Raw genomic sequence first — 23,388 nt, 5'->3', positions numbered from 1 at the left:
GCCAGGAGCCTGGAACTCTATCTGGGTCTCCCAGCTGGGTGGCAGAGGCCCAGGTACCTGGGCCATCTTCTGCTGCTTTCTGAGGTGCATTAGCAGGCAGCTGTATTGGAAGCACAGCAGCCCAGATAGGAACTGGGGTTCATACGGGATGCTGTTATCTCAGGTGGTAAGCTTAACCTGCTCACCCCTAAAATAAATATTTTTATGTGGACTTGTTAGTCAAACAATAGGGATTCACATTACCAAATTGCTTAACAAAGGTTATATCAAACTATAGCAATAATGTACAAATATGTCCATTTAATAGGATCTTTGATTTTTAAGCCATTGACATTCTGATAGGCAAAAAAGAGAAATAACTTTTTGATTTTCATTTTTGATTGACTTTTATTTTGATTTTCATATGCTTATCACCTAAGTATTTTTTCCTACTTTGAAATGCCCATTTATGCCTTTTGCACATTTTAAAATTGGAATATTTATCTTTTTAAAAATTAGTTTATGGGGCTGGCATTGTGGTACAGCAGGTTAAGCTGCCACCTGCAACACTGGCATCCCATAGGAGTGCCCATTTGAGTCCTGGCTGCTTCGCTTCCAATTCAGCTCCATGCTAATGTGCCTGGGAAGGCAATGCAAGATGGACCAAGTACTTGGGCCCCTGCTGCCCACATTGCAGCCATTTGGGGAGTGAATCAGCAGATGGAAGATCTGTCTCTCCCTTTCTGTCGTTCTGCCTTTCAAATAAATAAAATAAGCCTTAAAAAAAAAAAAAAAAAAAAAAAACAAAACAAGAGGGCTGACACAGCTTGCTTATAACAAGAAAAGAGAAAAATGGGAAAAGGAACACCCTAAAAACTTGGATAAGGTTATTTTCCATTTTCTCTCTATTCCTCCAGGCATTATCACCTAAGACAGGCCCATCTTAACCGACTTTCTCCAGATTCCAATGTTATCAGATTTCCCTACCCTTTTACAATCACTGTTCCTTTGTAAGAATTTCAGAGTTAGGACCTCAAAGAGATCACTATCTTTTAAACATTGCAGTTGCCCTTTGCGCTCACAGGCCACTTTCCCATCCTTCTTAACCCAATATTCCTCCCTAGCATTTATATCTTCGCTTTAAAAAAAAAAAAGTATTTATTTGGAGAACAGAATTACAGGGGCTGGGCCACATGGAAGACAGGAACCAAAAACTCCGACTGGGTCTCCCCAGACTGTTGGGTCTTCTGCTGCTTTTTCAGGTGCTTTAGCAGGGAGCTGGCTCGGAAGCCGAGCAGCGGGCATTTGAAAACCGAACTTATATTGGATGCTTGCGCAGGCAGTGGCTATACCCGCCGCGCCACAACTCAAGCCGCTGCTCTGGGTTTCTCTAAAACAATATTGCCCCTCCCTCCCCCACCCCGGTAGATTGCAGAGTCATGGGAACTGGGATTTTGGGGCTGTTTTTATTTTTTATTTAATTTCTTATTTTTTCACTTTGGTTTAAATTTCCCATCATGTAGAACTGTGCCTGACGTGCACTTGGCTCTCAATAACCGTAAATTGACTAAAACGCAGAACGTTGCATTAACTGGTCAGACTCCTATCACTTTCCCCGCTCTCCGAAAAAGGCTTCTCGCACTCAGGCGGTGACGTCCTTCAGTTCTCAAAATGGGAAAGCGCAAGTTCCCACAATCCTCGGAACGCAAATTTCTCGCCACAGTTCAAAATGGCGGAGGAGGGTGGGGCCTGTCACATGGTGGGCGTCACAGCAGCGTTCCTTTTCCAAACCTCGGCCCGCCTTGCCGCGTCGTCGGCCGTCCCCCTCCTCCTCCCGCCGAGCTTTTTCGAGGAATCGCCCGGGATTGGCTAACAGGCTGGGAGTGGGGCTGCGGAGCCGAGAGGCGGCATCATCACTTCCTGTTGTGGGCAGTCGTTTCCTGTCGCTGCTTGGTAACAATGGGGAAGATAATGGCTGCCTGAGCAACGTCTCGGAGCAGGCGCTGGGTTAGAGGCGGGTCTCCACCAGAGACTCATCGGAGGCGGGCTTGCAAGAGGCTGCAGGGGCGGCGCGGAGGAGCCTCGGCTGCGGCAGCCGAACGAACTGAGTCGGAACGTGTCCCCCAGACCAAGTAAGTGCAGACATGCGGCTCCTCCAATAAATGGATGGAGAGCGAGGGGAAGACAGGAGCTGCGGCTGCCGCGTTCACCCAAAATGGCCTGAGTGACGCGTCGCGGCGAAGGCTCAGCGCCGCCTCCGGACCCTGGGCCCGCTGCTGCGGGGGGCTCCGTGGGGTAGTCGCCGCTGCCATTTTAGCAGGGTGGTATAGTCGACAGGCGCTTTGAAGAAGGGGAAGGAGGTGGGGAGTGTACTTCCTCTCTCCGTGGCCGCGCGAGCCGCAGCCCGGGCCCTTCAGAGCCTTAAGAATTCGGGGCAGGCGGTTTTCGAGTTTTGGCCTCAGGCATGAGAATCTTAGAGCGTCTCGGGTTTTCTCTACCGTGTTCTCGGAAGGCTTCTCTTGCCGGCCCGCGTGTTACGGGGTGGGTTTGGGTTTGGGAAGGGTGGGGGATGAGAGGGGGAGGGTGCGCAGAGCAGGCTGCTCTAAGTCAGGTATGCTGTGAACTCTTGGGCCTGTAGATCTCCCACGATTTATTTGTAGAAGCCCATTTTGGAGCCCTTCTGCAGGGCATTGCCAGTTAGGCGCTCCGTGGGGCCGCGATGACATCTTCCCTGAGGTTCGAAGCAAATGTGGTTTACTCCTTTGCTCGTGTAACTCTGGCATATCCTTTGCCAGATACCACTGGAAGGATTCCCCCCTCGACACACACACATACACACTCTCTCTCTCAAAAAGGGAGGGAAAAGCCGTTGCGTGTTTGTTGTTTTTCCCTGGGTAAGAGCGGGAACTGGGCCAAATTATTTTCAAGTTAATTTCCATTCAATTTGCCAACAACCCAACCCCTCCCCCCCTAGTAAAAAAAGAAAAGCCTAAGGGTCCCGGCTTCTGCGGGCGGTACCTGCCACGTACGCCATAGCTTAGTAACTAGTATTAACCGGTTGGGCTTCTGCTTCCTGAACACTCAGTCCCTTTTTCCCTTCTGCTGATTAATTTCAAGATGGAGGAGACAGCCACGTTCCTTCCCTAGACAGTTTCACCATACTTATTCCACAGGTTAGTCCGGGAATCTGAGGCCTAGTAGACTTGTTATTTGGGTCATTTTTTCGTTTGGGGGCAAGAGGAGGCGTTTCTGTGACATTGCCATCCACCATTTGCAAGGCCTCCCAGTAATTTTTTGCTACAAATAAGGAGCCTGCATTTTAATCTGAATCCGAACTGCAGTGCATTTGGCTGATTGGACAGAAGGAGAAATCATAAAGGTACTGCTTGTTCTCGTTTCTTGGAGTCTCCTTGACTACAGACGAAAACTACTCATATTACGCCCATCAGATACATTGTCTGTCCTGGAGGGAGAACTTTTGAGAACAGGCAGGCAAGATTATAGCTGCCCCACCCCCACCCCGTCCCCCATCAGTTTTCTAAACTGTAGCAATAGAGGTTAAGAAGGTAGAAAGACCACGCCAAGCGTGATTTTAGAGTACTGTCCTCTTACAGAAAGATGTTAGCATTCTGTAGCTCAAGATGTCCTGGTGCTTTTTAATACTTTCATTTCCTGCCTTAGGTTAGTGTAATGTGCCAGATAACTCCTCGAAAGTGATTATAAGAATCTGAAAGTAATTACTGGTCTGATAAGGGAAGGCCTGTTTTAAGTAAGTTTATATTAAAAGAATGACTTTCAGCCTTTAAAGGAAATGTTATATCTAACTTCTTTGGTTGCCCCAAATATCCTAATAGTAGTAATGAATTAGATTGGGTTATGGTATGTGTAACTGACATACATAGGATGTGTATTTTTTAAAGGATGTGTCTATTTCAAAGAAAATGTATATCTTATAAAAGAGGAAGAATAATGAATTCTTTTTTTTTCTAGAGCAGAGTGTGAAGAAAACTAAAATCCAGTTTATTGTATTTCAATACTATGTCATAACAGTCAGGTAATTTATTTTTTGTTGCGTCTCCTGATAATTTATATGTAGAATGCATGTTTACAAATATTTATTGTTCTGTTTTCCAGGCCTTGTGGTTGGATGGGCTCTTTGATATATGTTAATTGGTCTTGGGCATTCTTCATGATGAGAATGGGTACTTCTCACTGGGAATTCAAAGGGTAATGTTTCTGAGTACCTGGAACTCAATCAGTGCTTTACCTGTGAATTTTTAAAATGATGTCTGAAGTTTACCAAAACCTATCTAGAACAGAAAGCACAAAAAAAATTGTGGCCATAAATCATTGTTGGAATGACATGAGTGTAAATAAAATAGTATTTAAATGTTTATTGAGTAACTAAGTGAAATGTCAGCAGAATATCTTACAGGAATATATTCTTAAATTATTTTGTGAGGTGTTTGATTATTTTTTTACTTCAATATTTAAAAAGTAATAATTGATATATAATAGTCTAATTAGCATTAACTTTTCATTATCATCATTGTTAAAGTAACTACATAATTTGCTACGCAAAACACTTCTTAAGAGCAAAAGGGGCCGGCCCTGCGGCTCACTAGGCTAATCCTCCGCCTGCGGCGCCAGCACACTGGGTTCTAGTCCCAGTCGGGGCACCGGATTCTGTCCCAGTTGCTCCTCTTCCAGTCCAGCTCTCTGCTGTGCCTGGGAGTGCATAGGAGGATGGCCCAAGTCCTTGGGCCCTGCACCCGCATGGGAGACCAGGAGAAGCACCTGGCTCCCGGCTTCGGATCAGCGCAGTACACTGGCCGCAGCCCACTGGCCATAGCCGCCATTGGAGGGTGAACCAACAGAAAAGGAAGACCTTTCTCTCTGTCTCTCTCTCTCTCTCACTGTCCACTCTGCCTATTAAAAAAAAGAGCAAAAGGAACATTGATAATTATTCCTGGACAGTAGGTACAAATATGGACTGTGCCAGGCAAGCTGGGGTGGATTATTAGCCTAAACTCATGCTAACTTCTGCTGAAGGCCTATGTGATAGGCCCTGTGCTCTAAATGCATTATTTCATAATGCTCAAAGTATAGCCTTATGAGGATTTAAGTGTTTAACAGAGGAAAATGAGACTCAGTGAAGAGGTTAAGTAATTTGTCCTCAGGTAAACAGTAGATAGTAGAACCCTCATTTTATCCCAAGTCTGTCTGACACTGAAATTACTAAACTGTAGTGCCTCTAGGCTTGATTGCTAGTGGATGAGATTGGATATGCAATGGAAATGAAAAGTTGTAATAAAAAAAATCTATACTTCATGCTGCACCAAAAAACTTTTGTTAATACTCAAAAGGTAATCTGCCTCATGAAGATGAGACTCACCTAGCGATTGCCCCTCTCTTTTTGTATGTTACTGTTCCTATTTCAGCTGTTAGTACCCTTGATATGGTTTGATAAGCTTAATTTGAAATTGTTTTAAGGCATAGCTTAATAATGAAATGGTATCTACAAATGTTTCGTTGGTGGCTGTCTGTCAGGTTAATGAACATGGAGTGAGACCCTAAATAACATAGCAGGTCAAATGGGGTGTCTGGTTTATGGAATTATTTTATGTGTGCATTACTTTTTCCATAGCCCTGGTGAATTGGGAAACAGAACAAATCGACAACTAACCCCATGTTCCCTGGCATTACCATAGCATGAATGGATAGCAAATTAGGAAGTGAAAAGTCTTCTGTCAAACCCATGCCAATGAATTGGTTCTAGAATTTTGGGCCACCGTCTAGATGGGGGCAAACTTTTTTTTATAAGTCCAGTTCTTTAACATTTTTTATATAACACAAATTTCCAATACCTTACAATACACTGATTTTATAAAAAGTATCCAGTTAAATAATATTTTGGAGTTTTCATTATCAGTGTAAGAAAGCAGTGGTACTTCTGTGTTCATTTATTTCCTTCATTTTTAAAAAATATTTATTTATTCAAAAGTCAGAGTTAGATTTCTTATCTGCTGGCTCAGTCTCTAAATGGCCACAATGGCCAGGACTGGGGCAGGCTGAAGCCAGCACCCAAGAGCTTCTGGGTCTCCCATGTGGGTGGCAGGGGCTCAAGCACTTTAGCAGGGAACTGGATCAGAAGTGAAGCAGCCCCAGGAATCAGAACAGGCACCCACACCGGTGTTCCAGGTGGCAGCTTAACCTGCCATGCCATAACGCCAGCTCCACCTTCATTATTTTTTTTCTCAACCTTGAATCTAGAAGTTTCCCACACAGTCAAGTAGTTCAGTTTTCCTTTTGTCAGTACCTCGATTTTAGGAATATATTTGTGAATTTGTGGCTTTCCTCCTAAAATATATAGTAGATACTTTTGCTCTAGATGTGCCCCAACCCAAGCTTTAAATTTCCCTAATCATAATAGCAACTATAGCTTTTCAATTTCTCTAATCATAATAGCACCTATATGTATGTGAAACAAGTATCTGTGGAGAATGCCTGGTTTATGAGTATAGATTCATGGATCTCTCTCTTTTTTAAAAAAAAAGTTTTATTTATTTGAAAGAGTTACACAGAGAGAGAGAGAGGTCCTCCATCTTATGGTTCACTCCACAATTGGCCGCAACGGCCAGAACTGCACCAATCCGAAGCCAGGAGCTTCTTCCAGGTCTCCCATTTGGGTGCAGGGGCCCAAGGACCTGGGCCATCTTCTACTGCTTTCCCAGGCCATAGCAGAGAGCTGGATGGGAAATGGAGCTGCCGGGTCTTGAACTGGCGTCCATATGGGATGTCAGCGCTTCAGGCCAGGGCGTTAACCACTGTGCCACATTGCTGACCCAGATTCTTTTATCTCTTGCAGTAATTTCCACAACTACAAGTTGGGCTGCTGTTAACAATATTTGACAGTCTGGTGGTGAACATGATACTTCCTGGAGGGAAGGAGATATTAATGTTTAATATCTTAAATCTTGTCTGGAATGAGGAAGTCCCATTCCTTCTGATCTCCCCTTGACTGTAGGAAGAAAGTAGTTAACTATAGTTTCCATCTTTTTAAAAAAGATTGATTTATTTGAAAGGCAGAATTAGAGGGAGAGACAGAGGTCTCCTGCTTGGGTGGCATGGGCTCAAGGACTTGGGCCATCCTCTGTTTCCTTTCCAGGAAAGGGAGGTCCAGGGAGCTGGACCCAAACCAGCACCCATACGGGATGCCAGGCAGTGGCTTACCCACCCTCTGCACCACAGTGTCAACCCCCCAATTTCCATCTTTCCTTGACCAAATTCCATTTAGTGCCAGCTATAATTCGCAGGACTGTATAAATTACCCAAAGTAGGATACTTTTCGGGGGGGGGGGGGGTGTGTTAATGACTACTCTAGCAAAACTTAAGTATAAACCAGTACTCTTCTGGAAAAACCAGGGATATGCGATCTCCCTTCTTGTATCATTTCTGTGTAGGAGCACTGCTTCAGCAAAGACAGTTGTCAGTATGTTTGTTCTTAAACACAAAGTTAATTGTCCTCAAATATAACAGTGATTGGTGTACATAATCTTTTCTTGTCGAGTGATTTTAATTCTTGAAATTGGTTTCACTCTTTTTAAAAAGTTGATTTTTTTTTGCAAGAAACCTAAGGGGTTTTTTATTTGAAAGGCAGAGTGACACAGAGAAAGAGAGAGACAGAGATCTTCATTCTCTGATTCACTACCCAAATGGCCACAATAGCTAAGGCTGGATCAGGGTCAGTCCAGGAGCTTGGAGCTTCATCTAGGTCTCTTATGTGAGTGGCAGAGGTCCAAGGACTTGGGCCATCTTATGCTACTTTTCCAGGCATGTTAGCAGGGTGCTGGATAGAAAGTGGAACAGTCAGGACTCAAACCAGCACTCATATGAGATGCCAGTGTCACAGGCAGCAGCTTAACCCACTGTTCTACAATGCCTGCTCCAGAAACTCAGATTCTTAAAATAGTACTTCTGTTACTTGTGAACACCAACATTGCTAGTAACCAGTGATTTTGCAGTGATAACTTTTAAATTAAAAAACTCTGTGTTTTTTGAGGCTATTTTACTTCTTGGAAATAAAGAAGCAAGTCAAAATTGAGTTTATGGATGAGACCAGATTATACTTTAGTGACACAGCTCAGTAATAAAAGAACAAGAAATAGGTAATTGAAGATTGAATTCACTATCTAAATTAAAATACTTCAAGTGAGATGAAATGTCATAATAACTTCCTGTTTTAACTATCATGATCCTATCAATTGACAACATTTGGCATGGTCTTAGGTCTGCCATTCAGATAATATTTTATAATCTCACTGCTATAGTATCTGCAGTATTGGATACCTATGGTTGCTTTGATGGGTTGTTAAGGGGTGTCTTTTGATGAGTAAAGGCAGTGAAACATCAAATCAGCTCTACCTGCTTGCTTTTTTTTGTTGTTAAGATTTATTTAAAAGGCAGAGTAACAGAGAGCTCAATCTTCTATCTGCTGGTCCACTCCTCAGATGTCTGCAACAGCCAGGGCTGGGCCAAGCTGAAGCCAGGAGCTCCATCTGGGTCTCCCACATGAGTGGCAGGAACCCAAGTACTAGAGTCACCATAAACTGCCTCCTAGGTGCGTTAGCAGGAATTTGAACTGAAGCACGAATGAGCCAGAATTCAAACTGGGCATTCCAATATGGGATGCAGCCATCCCAAGCAGTGGCTTAACCCACTGTACCACGATACCAGCACCTTTCCTTAGTTTCAAAACGATAACATAGTCACTTAAGGGAAGGTAGAAGGGTATAATGAACACAGTGGCCATGAGACAAGTACAGCTTCTGAGCTTCTGTGCTAGTTATTAATGTTAATTACTTAAGCTTCACTTTTCTGAATTCAGCAATGTGACCTAGATTATGTCTGATTCACAATCATAGGTTCTTTGAACTGGAAGGCATCTTGTAGGTGGTTTCAACAAGCACTCTAATATTGATGGATCCAGGTCTGAGGCTCAAGAGGTTAAATGAATTGACCAAATTCACGAAGCCAAGTTATAGTCGATGATAGAGCACAGTATCTTTTTTTTCTATTCACAGAACTGAATTCCACCTTGCCACCCATGTGTGAAATAAAACTGGTCATTAACAGCATGTATTTGTCAGTTACACATGCCATGAAACTTTAAACAATCTATTTGAAGCATTCCTAACACTCTTGATGTGTGTATGTATGATAGTACTTCATATCCTGACCTCAAATTTAGCATTTCTTTTTTTTTTTTAAGATTGATTTATTTGCAAGAGTTACAGAAAGACAGAGTTACCGAAAGGCAGAGACAGAGAGATCCTCCATCTGCTGGTTCACTCCCCAGATGTTCACAATGGCTGGAGCTGCGCCAATCTGAAGCCAGGAGCCAGGAGCTTCTTCCAGGTCTCCCATGCAGGTGCAGAGGCCCAAGGAGATCGGCCATCTTCCACCACTTTCCCAGGCCATAGCAGAGAGCTGGATCAGAAGTGGAGCAGCCAGAACTCGAATCAGCGCCCATATGGGATGCTGGCAACTAGCATTTCTTTGTGATTTAACTCTTTAACAGCTGAATACAGGATTTTTAAAGTTCTTGTAATGGTATTTTTTAAGATTTATTTATTTTAGTTGAAAGGCAGAGTTACAGAAAAAGGGAGAGACAGAGAGAGATCGTCCATTCACTAGTTCACTACCCAAATGGCTGCAACAGGCAGAGCTGGGCCAGTCCGAAGCCAGGAGCTTCTTCTGGGTTTTCAATGTGGGTGCAGAGGCCTAAATACTTGGGGCATCTTCTGCTGCTTTCCCAGTTCATTAGCAGGGAGCTGGATGGGAAGTGGAGCAGCCAGGACTTGAACCAGTGCCCATATGGGATGCTGGTGCTACAGGCAGCCTCACCTGCTATGCCATAGCACTGGCCCCTGTAATTGTAATTTTTTAAAAGATTTATTTTATTTATTTGAAAGACAGAGTTACAGAGAGAAGTAGAGACAGAGAGAGGTCTTCCATCTGCTGGTTCACTCCCCAGATGGTTGCAATGGCTGGATCTGTGCCGATCCGGAGCCAGGAGCTTCTTCCGGGTTTCCCACATGGGTGCAGGGACCCAAGGACTTGGGCTATCCTCTACTGCTATCCCAGGCCATAGCCTAGAGCTGGATGGGAAGAGGAGCAGCCAGGACTAGAACATATGGATGCCAGGGCTTTAACCTGCTGCGCCACAGCGCCGGCCCCTGTAATGGTATTATTAAGCTAACATTTTCTTTGATTTAATGAAAAGGATCACATCATTAATCTTATCTCCTTTATGGGATTCTTAAAGCAGCTCTATTGGGAAAAGAAATAGTACTTGCCCTTCTAAGAGTGTACTTTGTCTTTTTAAGATTTGTTTATTTGAAAAGCAGAGTGACAGAGACAGAGAGATTTGCCCATCTGCTGATTTACTCCCCAAATGGCCTCAATAGCCAGGGCTGGGCCATGCTGAAGCTAGGAGCCTGGGACTCCAGATGTTAGGTTACCTTACTTCTCTGTCACTCATTCCTCTTTGGCTTTAAAAAAAAGTAATTTCTTCTGTACTTTGCAGATACTGCTTATTTTTTTATTGGTACTTAGCATGCATTTCACTTAACGGTTCAGAGTTTAGTTTTCAAAAGTCTGTTAACAATAATTTTTGATGCCTTATGTCTTCTCAATTGAGTGCTATTATGTAGTGTGTCTTTCGAGAATAGTATGTGTGTGTGCTTAATACTTAGCACCAGGCCTCCTGTTAGTACTGGACAATGATTTTAGTGACTTTTGGCCCTAATGTCATAACGGCATTAAATTTTTGAAGGTTGGTGTGCTTGGAGGAAGAGAATTGAATGATACTTTTCAGCAGTAGTCAGAATCATGATTTGCATAGCTTACATTAACACATGATGAAGACTAGGAGAAATTGAGATTGTTGACTGCTTTAAAATTCTCATGGTAAAAATGAGGAGACTTCAAATAGCTCATGGAAATGTATATTATGAAAATATATATAGATTTCCAAAAAACTTTTGCACTAAGATTAATTTACACTTTATTTTTTGTGACTTTTTTAAGTGCCTTCATAAAATATGCTTGAAATTACCTAATTACTGAATAAATCTTAGGGTTGATTTTCTTGCTGATTTTTCTTCATCCAAATTAAATATATCATTGATCAAATAAGTAGTTTTTTGAGAAGACTGGCCTAAATTTCTAATTTGGCTGATTGTTTTCAGGAAGGGATTTGGATGTATTGTCACATAGTACTCTGAAAAAAAAAAAAGATGGTTAATGAAATGTGGTCTTCAGGGGGAAACTATATTTAATACAAACATACAAAAAGTTGACTGGATTCATGCTGTTTATAAAAGGTGTTGGGTCATTTTTGAAGTTTGCATGCAAGGAATAACCATGGTATGAGCTTGGTATAAAAAGCTCATAGTGAGATTAAATAAGTATGTAATCATGACAATGCATGTTGTCATTTAGTGAAAAGATGACTGGATTCAGAATGTGGAGACCTGGGTTAATCACTGACTTTCCCACTTAATAAAGCCTCCTGGTCTTTGGTAAATTGCTTCCTTTCATGCTTCTGTTTGTTACCTATAAAGTGGAGGTGATTCCTACTTCATGGGATTGTTCTGCGGGTTAAATGAAATATAGGTGAAAGGGCTGTATAGATATACCATGGGTATTGCTTCTAAACAGGGAAACAATGAAGTGATTTTTTTTTCAGATTTTTTTAAAGGCAGAGAGAAAACTTCCATCTGCTGCTTCATTTTCCAAATGACCACAATGGCCAGGGTGAAGCAAGGTGGAAGCCAGGAGCCAGGAACTCCATTTGCATCTCCCATATGGATGGCAGGGTTCCAAAGCACTTGAGGCGTCTTCTACTCCTTCCCAAATACATTAGCAGGGAGCTAGATTGTCAGCAGAGCAGCCAGGGCTCAAACCCAGCCTCTGACATGGGATGCTGGCATCACAGGCAGTGGCTTAACCCACTATGACATAACACTGCCTCCCTTTTTTTCCTGAGTGACTTAACATTTATTTTTTCACTCTTTTCATTTTATTGGTAATCTTTTCATTGAAATATCTAAAAATGGCTGATGTAGGTGCTGGTGTTGTGTAGCAGGTTAAGTCGCCGACTGCAATGCCAGCGTCTCATAGGCACTGGTTCGAGTCCTGGCTGCTCCACCTCTGATCCAGCTCCCTGCTAATGCTACTGGGAAAACAGTGGAAGATGACTCAAGTTCTTGGGCCTCTGCACCCATGTGGGAGATCAGATGGAATTCCTGGCTCCTGGCTTTTGCCTGGCTTAGCCCTGAGCATTACAGCCATTTGGGGAGTGAACCAGTGGATGGAAGATAATCTCTCTCTTCCCCCACCCCCCACCCCTTCTCTAACTCTGCCTTTCAAATAAATAAATCTTTTTAGAATGTCTGATGCTAATCTTATATCAATCCAACGTTGTTTTCTTTCATGAAGATTTATCTATTTGAAAGGCAGAGAGACCAAGAGGGAGGTGGAGACGAATAGAGATCTTTAGTCTGCAAGCATCTGCAGCAGTCAGGGCTGGGCCAGGCTGAAGCCAGCAGCCAGGCTCATTGGGTGTTTAGTTCTCCCACATGGGTGTCAGGAATCTAAGCACTTGGGCCACCTTCTGCTGCCTTCCCAGGTGCATTAGCAGGGAGCTAGATTGGAAGTAGAGCAGCCAGGACTTGAACCCACACTCTGATCATGGCAGCTTAACCCACTACCACAGCAGCCCCAAGCCAAAATTCCTGAATTATGAACATGAATAATATAACTTGAGAGTGAGGTAACTAAATACATTGATTTATGATGATGTTGATGGAACCTAGGAGTGTGTAAGGATTGCTCAGTGTTTTTTTTTTTTTACCATAAAGTAGAATCTGGAGGCCCATTTTAAAGTAATTCTTCACTAATATTTTCATATCAAAATGCAGAAGAATCTGTATTTGACCATTTGAACTAAGCTTCCCTATTATCTTTGACTTACTTTAATTTTATTATATTTTTCATTTAGCAAGGAATAGTGGCATATCATCTGTGAGGCAGAACTTGTGGTTTAGATTTATTTTATTTCTTCATTTTATGCCAGTTAGTGAAGGACTGTTTAAATGAGACCAGGCTCATTTCAGGTTTACAGGATCTTTGAGAATATAGTTTACATTCAGGATTTCCTTTTTTTATTTTTCAAGATTTATTTATTTATCTGAAATGGGGGGGGGGGGCATGAATCTTCCATCCACCAGTTCGTTCTCCAAATGGCTGCATGGTCTGGGCTGGTCAGGCCAAAGCCAGGAGCCAGGAGCATCATCTGGTTTCCCAGATGGGTGGCAGGGGCCCAAACACTTGGGCCATCTTCTGCTGCTTTCCCCCCTGCAGTTAGTGGGGAGCTGGATTGGAAGTGCAGCAGCTGAGACTCACCAGACCTGGTGCTCTGTAGGTGGCAGCTTTACCTGCTAAGCCACAATGCAGACCCAAGGATTTCCTCCTCTTATAAAATGTTATTTGCCTCTAGGCTAAGGGACCTCTGCAGGTGTTGGCAGCTGTAACTCACCCTTTAAATGTCAGGTTAGGGTAGAGATGCTTTGCCAGTGATGAAATCTCTTGACTCTCATTCCCAGTCTTGGGGAACTGCAGAATCAAAGCATAAAGGACTCAGGCTTTGGGAAAAGTAGAGAAGCGAATCAGTTTTTCTCTCCAATTCCCTTAAGCAGCTACAAGGAATAAACTGCTGCTTTGATGAAAACTTGCACCTTAGGGAAAACAAAGCATTCTGTTTAATGAAGACTTGCTAGTTGGGTTACAATTTTGAGATCACAAGTAAGTGTGTTGCAAGAATAGAATTCCTTTGATTTTTCTCTGTCATTTACCAAGGTACTTCAGAAAGTTTGTAGGAAATGGAATTAAAAGATAAATTTATTCAGGTGCAGAAAATTGTGAAATTCATGCATACATGGGGTCTTCAAAAAAAGATCACGGAAAGGCAGGTGTTGTGGCACAGTGGGTTGAGTTGATGCATGGGATGCCCACATCTGATTATCAGAGTGTCAGTTTGAGTCATGGCAGCTCTGTTTTCAAGCCAGCTCCCTGCTAATGTGCATGGGAAACAGCAGGTGACAGATATCTCAAGTACTTGGGTTACTGCCAGCCACAGAGGAGACCCTGAAGGAGTTCCCACTCCTTATTGTCCTGGCTCAGCCCAGCTGTTATGGGGCCATTTAGGGAGTGAACTGGTGGATGGAAGATCTCTGTCATTGTACCTTTCAATTAAATAAATCTTTAAAAAGTCACAGAAAAAGGTATTATGAAATAATTAAATAGATTTCAAAAAGGTTTTGCACCAAAATAAATGTACCAGGCCAGCGCTGTGGTGTAGCAGGTAAAGCCGCTGCCTGCAGTGCTAGCGTTCCATATGGGCGTTGATTCAAGTCCCGGCTGCTCCACTTCTGATCCAGCTCTCTGCTGTAGCCTGGGAAAGCAGTAGAAGTTGGCCCAAGTCCTTGGGCCCCTGCAACCATGTGGGAGACCTGGAAGAAGCTCCTGGCTCCTGGCTTTGAATCTGCACAGCTCCTGCCGTTGCAGCCATCTGGAGAGTGAACTAGCGGATGGAAGACTTTCTCTCTTTCTCTGCCTCTGCCTCTCTGTAACTCTGATTTTCAAGTAAAACATACAAAATCTTTAAAAAAAACAAATGTACCATTTAATTCTATCCTTCCATAAACATTTTGCAGTACCCTCCTAGGTGCAAAGGAGAGCAGCATGTTACTCCTGTTACAGAAGGAGCAAGGATTTAGATTTGTTCACAGGTTGTTTTGTGAGTCCCATTGTTAAAATTTTTAATTAGGAAATTAAACAAAGGAAAAATCTCTTGAGTGGAATAGAATCCAAGAAAATCACAGTATCAGAGGAGTTTTGAATAGAGATATGGGGGGAGTGGGCTTTGAAAATTCATGAAAATACTGGAGTGAAAAGTTGTGAGTTTAAAGTGAACTTTTTGTAGCTCCCTCATAATGTTTTGTTTCTAGTTTCCATGTGGGAAATTGTAGAAATTCTAAAAGGTCAAGAGTGAGTTCTTGAATATTGGTGAACATAGGCAAGAATTACCCCATGCATGTCTGTGAAGTATTCAACATTTTTATTTTATTTTTGAAAAACAGAAGGGATGTATAAATAGTGGGTTTGCTATGAACAGTATATTGCGAGCATTTAAAACTGTGTGTGGGATTTCTCTACATTATAAAGAAGTGCTTCAGAGCTGTGCTGTCTGGTAGTCACAAACTACATGTGGCTTTTAGATACTTGAAATGTGGCTTAGTGTAACTGGAACTGAGTTTTGTTTTTCTTCCACTTTAAGTTTAAAAACTGAAATGATAGCATAAACCTTTTTTTCCACTAAACACAACTATATGGTTTTGGTTGGACTATGTTCCACTTTAATGGTTGAAAATTTAGCATCCAATTTTAAATGTGCTGTAAGTGTAAAATACACATAATTTTTTGAAGACTTAGTATTGTAAAAAAAAGTATGTAAGAACACCTTATTGATTTTGTATTGATAATATGTTGAAATGATGGTATTTGCTATGTTGGGTAAATAGGATACTAAAGTAAATTTCACCTGTTTTTACTGTAATGTAGCTCCTTGGAATTTTAAAATTACATATTATGGTTTGCATTGTTTCTTGTGGACATTGCTATTTCAATTTTTTCCTTGAAATTTTTCCTTAATGGATTTTCCTAGTCTTTTTTTTTTTTTTTTAAGTTTTGTATGAAAGGCAGAGTTGGAGTGAGAGAGAAAAAGGTCTTTCCTCCACTGGTTTACCCTCCTAATGGCCACAACAGCCAGGGTTGGGCCATGCTGAAGCCAGGAGCCAGGAACTTCATCCGGGTCTCCCATGTGGGTGGCAAGGGCCCAGGCACTTGGGCCATCTTCTGCTCCTTCTCAGGTGCATTAGCAGGGATCTTGAGTGGAAATGGAGCAGCTGAGACTTGAATAGGCCCTCATATGGGATGCCAGCATTGCAGGCGGCAGCTTAACCTGCACAATGATCCCTGTCTCTGGATAGTTTTTTTTTTTTTTAAGATTTATTTATTTGGGGGGCCAGCGCTGTGGCGCAACAGGTTAACACCCTGGCCTGAAGTGCCAACATCCCATATGGGCACCGGTTTGAGACCCGGCTGCTCCATTTCCAATCCAGCTCTCTGCTATGGCCTGGGAAAGCAGTAGAAGATGGCCCAAGTCCTTGGGGCCCTGCACCCGCGTGGGAGACCCGGAAGAAGCTCCTGGCTCCTGCCTTCGGATTGGCGCAGCTCTGGCCGTTGTGGCCAGTTGTGGAGTGAACCAGTGGATGGAAGACTCTCTCTCTGCATCTCCTCTCTGTGTGTAACGCTGACTTTCAGATAAATAAATAAATCTTTAAAAAAAAAGTTTTATTTATTTGAAAGGCAGTGACAGAGGGAGAAACAGATATTCCATCAACTGGTTCACTCTCCACATGGCAGCAAATGGCTGGGGTGGGGCCAGGCTGAAGCCAGAAGCCTAGAATTCCATCTGAGACTTCCACATGGGTGTAGGGGTCCACATACTTGTGCCATATGCTGTTTTCCCAGGCGCATCAGCTGGAAACTGGATCGGAAGTAGAACAGCAAGGACTTGAACCAGTGTTCTTGTGGGATGCTGATGTTGTAGGCAGTGACACAAACCACTGCACCACAATGCGGACCCCTGGATAATTTTTCAAATCTAATATTTTAACATTTCTTGGTCACTATGATGGCCTAAAGATTTTTGCTAGAAATTATTCTTGCCTCTTGATTTGTATTCCATTTTTTTCCTTATCTTTTCCACATTTTTGCAAGGCTTTGCTCTTTCTGGGCTTTTCTTTCCTGGGTATTACTCTGAAGACTTTGTGACACTGTTGTGACTGCCTTTGGTGTGTGAGTTTTCAATTATCTTTGATTCATGTCCTTCAAATGTCAGAATTTGAATGTTCTTTTCCTTCCTTGGAAGATTGTGTGTGTGTGTGTGTTTGTGTGTATTTTATATATATATATATATATATGGTTTTTTAAATTTATTTTTTATTTATTTGAAAGAGAGAACGAGAGACTGAGAGATCTTCCATCTGCTAGTTCACCCTCCAAATGGCCGCAATCGCTGAGGCAGTTCCAGGCTAGAGCCACAAGCCTGGAGCTTCTTCCAGGTCTTCCACGTAGGTGCAGAAACCTAAGCACTGCTGTTTTCCCAGGCACATTAGCATGGAGCTAAATCTGGAGCAGCCGGGTCTCAAACCTGTGCCCATATGGGATGCTGGTGTCTCAGATGGCACTGGCTCTGAGTTTCCATTTATTTTAAAAGCAGGAAGAAAGAGATTTTCTACCTTCTTGTTTACTCCCCAGATATATGCAGTATAGCTGGGGGCTGAGCCAAGCCAAAGTCAGGAGCACTGAACTCAATGCAGGTCTCCTATGTGGGTGGAAGGGAACCAACTACTTGAGCCATTACCTGCTGCTCCCCAGGGTGTTTATTATCAGGAAGCTGGAATGGGAAGTGGAGACAGTACTTAAAGCCAAACATTTTTGGTATGGAATGCAGGCATCCCAAGCAGTGCCTTAATCATTGTCCTGAAGGCCCACCCCAAGATGATTTATCGTTAAAACTATCTTGGCTGGCTCTGTGACATAGAGGGTAAAAGCTGTCACCTGTGCCACCAGCATCCCATATGGGCAACATCCCGTATGGGCAGTTCAATTCCTGGCTGCTCCACTTCTGATCCAGCTCTCTGCTAATGCTCCTAAGAAAGCAGCAGAGGATGACCCAAGTGCTTGGGCCCCTGCACCCACATGAGAAACCTGGAAGAAGCTCCTGGTTTTGGCCTGGCCATTGTGGCCATTTGGGGAGTGATCCAGCAGATGGATGCTCGCTCTCTCTATGTGTAACTCTGCCTTTCAAATAAATAGTAAACCATCTTACTCTACAGTTGTTTTCAGAACCATTTACTAATGGTTCATGTCGCAAGTAGATTTTGTCCTTTCATGTAAAATACTAATAAATGTTCCTGATTTTTTTATTTGGTTTGAGAAATTATGGCTAAAGTTTCTTTTTCCTTTATACTTTATTAAAAATCAGTTATTTTTACTCTCAGAAATATCAAATTGTCTTCCTTTGAGGTACATGTAGAAGTATTAGGGTTCCTTTTGTTTTTGGAGTTTTTTGGGGGGCTGCTATTTTTGTTTGGCCCATATAATTTTTTTAAGATTTATTCATTCGTCTATTTATTTATTTATTTGAAAGGCAGAGCTAGAGCGAGAGACAGAGGTCTTCCATCTGCTGATTGACTCCTCAAATGGCCACAATGGCTGGAGCTGAGCAGACCTGAAGCCAGGAGACAGGAGCTTGCTCTGGATCTCCCACGTGGGTACAGGGGCCCAAGGACTTAGGCCATCTTCCACTGCTTTCCCAGACCACAGCAGAGAGCTGGATCAGAAGTGGAGCATCCGGGTCTCAAACTGGAGCCCATATGGGATGCTGGCACTGCAGGTGGCAGCTTTACCCACTATGCCACAGTGCTGCTCCCCCATATAATTTTTAAGAGTGTTTTAAGCTGTTCTTTTTTAACATTGCTCAAGTTTCAAGTTATAAAAACAGCGTTTGTCAGCAATTTATATAGTTCAGACTTAAAAGTTAAGGAACTGTAAGTCCTTTTTTTTTTTTTTTGGACAGGCAGAGCTAGACAGTGAGAGAGAGACAGAGAGAAAGGTCTTCCGTTTTCTGTTGGTTCACCCCCTAAATGGCCGCCACGGCCGGAACTACGCCAATCTGAAACCAGGAGCCAGGTGCTTCTCCTGGTCTCCCATGCGGGTGCAGAGCCCATCCTCCACTGCCTTCCCGGGTCACAGCAGAGAGCTGGCCTGGAAGAGGGGCAACCGGGACAGAATCCGGTGCCCCAACCGGGACTAGAACCCGGTGTGCCGGCGCCGCAGGTGGAGGATTAGCCAAGTGAGCCACGGCACCGGCCGAAACTTTTAGTCTTGAAACTAGGAAACTTTCTGGAAATGTTAGTGTCATCGCTCCACCACAACTTCTACTTCCTTGATATGAGGCTAATTCTCAAAATAATTATCTTAGAAAAACAGAATGGAGACCTAGGTGTGCCCATGTCTATAAACTTTATCTAGACTCTAAACAGAATTTGACAAAATAGGCTTCTTTGTGTTTATGTCTGAAAGAGGGTTTGTTTTCATTTTTCCCTTTGGGATTGGTTTCTGAAAGTTCTAGTAGTTCATTTGGTATAGGTTAAATCCTAGTAGCAATATAGCCTACATTTTTTTTCTAAGAATCAAATTTCCGTATTGTCCTAGTCAGTCAACTTGGGGTGGTTATAAGCAGGAGAAAACTAGAGGCTTGGGAAATTCAAGATCTTGGTGCCAGCAAATTTGGTGTCTAGTGAGAGCTGACTTCCTGGTTCATGGATGGTACCTTCTTGTGGTATCCTCACATGGTAGAAGGGGCAAGGCAACTCTCTGAGGCCTCTTTTTTAAGTGTACTAAGTTGGGGGGGGGGTGTCCCACCCTTATGATCTAACCACCTCCACACTCACTTCATAATATCATCAACATAGGGGTTGGAACTTCATGTGGATTTTGGGGGACAGACAGACCATAGCACATATGTTCGTGAAAATTAAGTTTTGTTGATGTTAACTTAAATAAGATGAATCTCAGATTAGGAAGCAAAGAATTAAAGAAGTTTTTTATTTGGAGTTTTTCCTTATTTTAGATTGTTTTCTGCCATTGGTTTTCATCGGTGTGCTTAATTGAGAGTGTGTGAAAATCAGCTAATATTTTGATTTCCTCAAGTTTGTGCAAATAATGATTAAGAATCTTTGACTAAGTTTACTTAAGGTATTATCTGGAAAAGGGGCTGGCAAACTAATAAAAGGCCAGATATATTTTAGGCTTTGCAGATCAAAATGCAAAATGGAGAGAAGTCATATTTCCACAGTTTTTCTTGGTAAAATGTAGTTATAATTTGAGTAGTGTTTTCTAATACAGATTTACTGCTGAAAAGAATAGCATTTGTTTTAGAGGTGTAGAATTTTGCTATAGTTGAGGTTAATATTCCTTACCAGTCATTTTTGAATGTTCACCTGTGCTTGCTGGTTTGAAATGAGATTTTTTTGTATTTCATCTTTGAAAATGTCTTTTCACATTGATAGGTACTGCTGTCGTGAGCAACCCACAAGCCTATGATTCCAGTGAGAATTTTTGTTAGATTCTTATGTTTACCTTTTGACATATCATTACACCACAGTTACTGCTTCCAATTAAAGTTTGTATGGAGACTCTTCAGTTGCAGAGTTAAATGGATTTTGAAATAGAAGTTTCTTTGCACTTATATTGAACTCCAAAAAACATTTTTCTACTGTAGGTTTTTTGTTTTTTGTTTGAGCAGCTGGGACTCAAATGTGCTCATAGGAGAGGTAGGCGTGGCAGCTGTGCCCCAAAGCAAGTCTCTCTACTCAGTAGGTGTAGATCTGCTCCAAATTAGTGTGGGAATGGAGTTTTTTCTTTAACAGCATAAGAAGTGCATAAAGCAGCCTGATATTACTTGTGATGCACTTTAGTTGCTGTTGAAATTACTTTTTCACAGTATAAATGGGTTTCACATTTAAGCATTATTTGTTATTCATTAAGAAATATTATCAAGTCTGTAGCAAAAGCTATTTCCTAAGTTTTCATTGTTTGATAATAGTAATTGAAGGGTGGTTCTCATTCAGAGAAAAGAATTTTTTTTTAATTTTTTATTTAGATGAAAGGCAGAATTAGAGAGATTGATCTCCCATCCACTGGTTCACTCCCCAAATGGCAGCAGTGGCCAGCTGGGGCTGGACCAGGCTGAAGCCAAGAGCTTTATCCAGGTTTCCTGCATGGGTGCAAGGGCCCAAATACTCGGGCCGTCTTCTGCTGCTTTCCCAGATCACTAGCAGAAAGCTGGATTGGAAATGGAGCAGGCAGGACACGAACTGGTGCCCATAGAGGATGCAGGCATTGCAGGCTGTGGCTTAACCCACTATGCCACAATGCTAGCCCCAGAGAAAAATTTGATCTTTGCCCTGAGTACAGTAAATCAGAATAAAGCTTTATACCAATGTTAAGCCATCAAAGTGCCATGTGGTAGAGAAATTCAAGTTTTCTGACTAAAAAATCCATAAAACTCTGAGGATGTTTAGGTCCACAAAAATGAAATTCACCATTAACACCATTGGTTCAGTAATATAATATATTCAAGTATTTTCTGCAAAGTATCTGCTGTATAATGAATACTTGAACAATCCAACTCTGCTAATGCATCTGGGAGAGCAGTAAATGATGGCCCAAGTGCCTGGGCTCCTGCCAATCACGTGGGAGACCCAAACAGAGTCCCAGGCTCCTGGCTTTTGGCCTAGCCCGGCCCTTTTTTTAAATTTCATTTTACATTTTCTAATTTTTTAGTGTAGTTTTCCTGTGATTTGGGAATACTATGGCAAGTGTGTAGTCTAACATTAGTGTGTATTGAATTTAGCACATTTATAGTATCTTTGCATAATATATGCAATATATGTCATGTAATCTTAAAAAAAGTCATCTACTATGCCTTTAAGCATGATATTCACAGTGCACTTTTCTCTTTATTTGTCATGATGAGTACATATTGATAATTTAAAAAGTCAGAGTATGGCGATGCACATGACACTTAAAGTGCTTTCATGTTAGAACTGCATCGTAGCAAATTCTCGTACACAGCAGCAGTGCAAAGCAAGGAGAGTGCCGCTTAACAGTCTGTCGCAGCTGCTCTACTCTGCCATCACAGTACTGAAGCAGCCGTAGACAACATGTGCATGTGTATGGCTGTGTTCCAGTAAAACTTTATGAACATTGAAATAGGAATTTCATATGATTTTTACACATCACCACATACTTTTTAAACCCCTTAGAGAAATTCTTAGATTTGAAGGAGAATAAAACCAGGCAACAAGGCTGGATTTAGCCTGAGGGCTGTAGTTTGCCAACCCCTGACCTGGTGTTTTCCTGGTGTAGTAATGCTTTTCAGGAGTTTTTCTGTTATGAAATTGCATTCATTTGAGGTCTTAAAAATTCCACGCCTTGACCTGGTTTCTGGATTTTCACATAATTAAAGCTTGTGTAGAATATATAGTAATGTTTGTTTTCAAGATTGGTCTCCTTTCTCGTAGATAATTTTCCACTTGTTCATCAAGATGGAAAACTCAGATTCTAACGATAAAGGAAGTGGTGATCGGTCTGCAGCACAGCGCAGAAGTCAGATGGACCGATTGGATCGGGAAGAAGCTTTCTATCAATTTGTAAATAACCTGAGTGAAGAAGAATATAGGCTTATGAGAGATAACAATTTGTTGGGCACCCCAGGTATGTTGTGTGTAATTTATATATGTAAATTACATGATGTTTTTTCAAACTACTTTACAAAATGTTTAGTGATTATGAAATTTGATTGTTTAGTACACGGAATGCAAAGTGGCATATGCTGCTTTACTTTATTACCTGATTCTTCCTATTTATATTGGAATTAATGTAAGTTAGATTTTTAAAGTTTTGCCATTATGACATTTTAGTGAACTGAATCAAAAAGAATGGAACTGAACAACCTTTTCCTCTTACACACTGCTTTAAAACCTATTAGACATGTGTGTTAGTGTGGAATAGCTAATGAGAACTTTAGCTCTTGGGAAAGACATTTTGTTGTCTCTGATTTCCTGATTTTAACCCAGTTGTAGTGCTCTAAATCTAGCTGTGAGTAAAATGGCAATTAGAACTTTGCACTTCGTGACTCTCTTTACTGTACTAAGCCTCATTTGATCCTAGTTAAAACCCAGTATCTGTCTTTCTCATTTCTATTCCACTAACCCTTGAAAGGCTGGTTAAATTTTAAAAAGTAAGTTTTAGCATACATTTTAAGAAAAGCAGAGCATTTTGAGCCATTTATACCAGACTTGAGTCAACATGCTTTAGTTGGAGTTCTGGCTCTGCTGTTGTTTGGTGTGGCTTCTGGCAAGACAGTCTGTCATTTAGTCTGTGTCCTCATTTCATTTTTTTAAATTGTTACTTATTTTCATTTTATTTGAAAGGCAGAGAGACAGAGAGAGACGGGGAGAGAGAGAGATGGAAACAGATTTTCCAGCTGCTGGTTCACTCCCCAAATGCTCACAACAGCCAGAGTGGGGCCAGGCCAATGCCAGGAGCCAGGAAATCCATGTGGGTCTCCCATGTGGGTGGCAGGGAACCAAGTATTTGAGCTATCATCTGCTGCCTCCCAGAATGCATATTAGCAGGAAGCCGGAT

At 42.0% G+C, this 23,388-nt stretch overlaps 1 protein-coding gene across 4 annotated transcripts in view; it reads left to right on the top strand.

Moving 5' to 3' along the window:
* Nucleotides 1–1,679: 1,679 nt before the first annotated feature.
* The window catches only part of RLIM (ring finger protein, LIM domain interacting), a 30,822-nt gene continuing 9,113 nt past the window's right edge, over nucleotides 1,680–23,388 (top strand). The window contains exons 1-4 of one of the 4 annotated variants that reach the window (XM_008248855.4): nucleotides 1,902–2,111; nucleotides 3,970–4,033; nucleotides 4,114–4,206; nucleotides 22,263–22,455. In XM_008248855.4, coding sequence (XP_008247077.1) covers nucleotides 22,287–22,455 — 169 coding nt within the window. In that variant the 5' untranslated portion in view covers nucleotides 1,902–2,111; nucleotides 3,970–4,033; nucleotides 4,114–4,206; nucleotides 22,263–22,286. Of the gene's footprint in view, nucleotides 2,112–3,969; nucleotides 4,034–4,113; nucleotides 4,207–22,262; nucleotides 22,456–23,388 lie in introns of all 4 variants that reach the window. The other 3 variants (XM_008248854.4, XM_070066403.1, XM_002721824.5) reach the window with 3 other exon arrangements.

The sequence above is a fragment of the Oryctolagus cuniculus genome, chromosome X (assembly GCF_964237555.1).
Source record: "Oryctolagus cuniculus chromosome X, mOryCun1.1, whole genome shotgun sequence".
Taxonomy (NCBI): Eukaryota; Metazoa; Chordata; class Mammalia; order Lagomorpha; family Leporidae; genus Oryctolagus; species Oryctolagus cuniculus.
The sequence above is the reverse complement of the archived record's forward strand: the minus strand, read 5'-3'. Positions and strand labels throughout refer to the sequence as shown.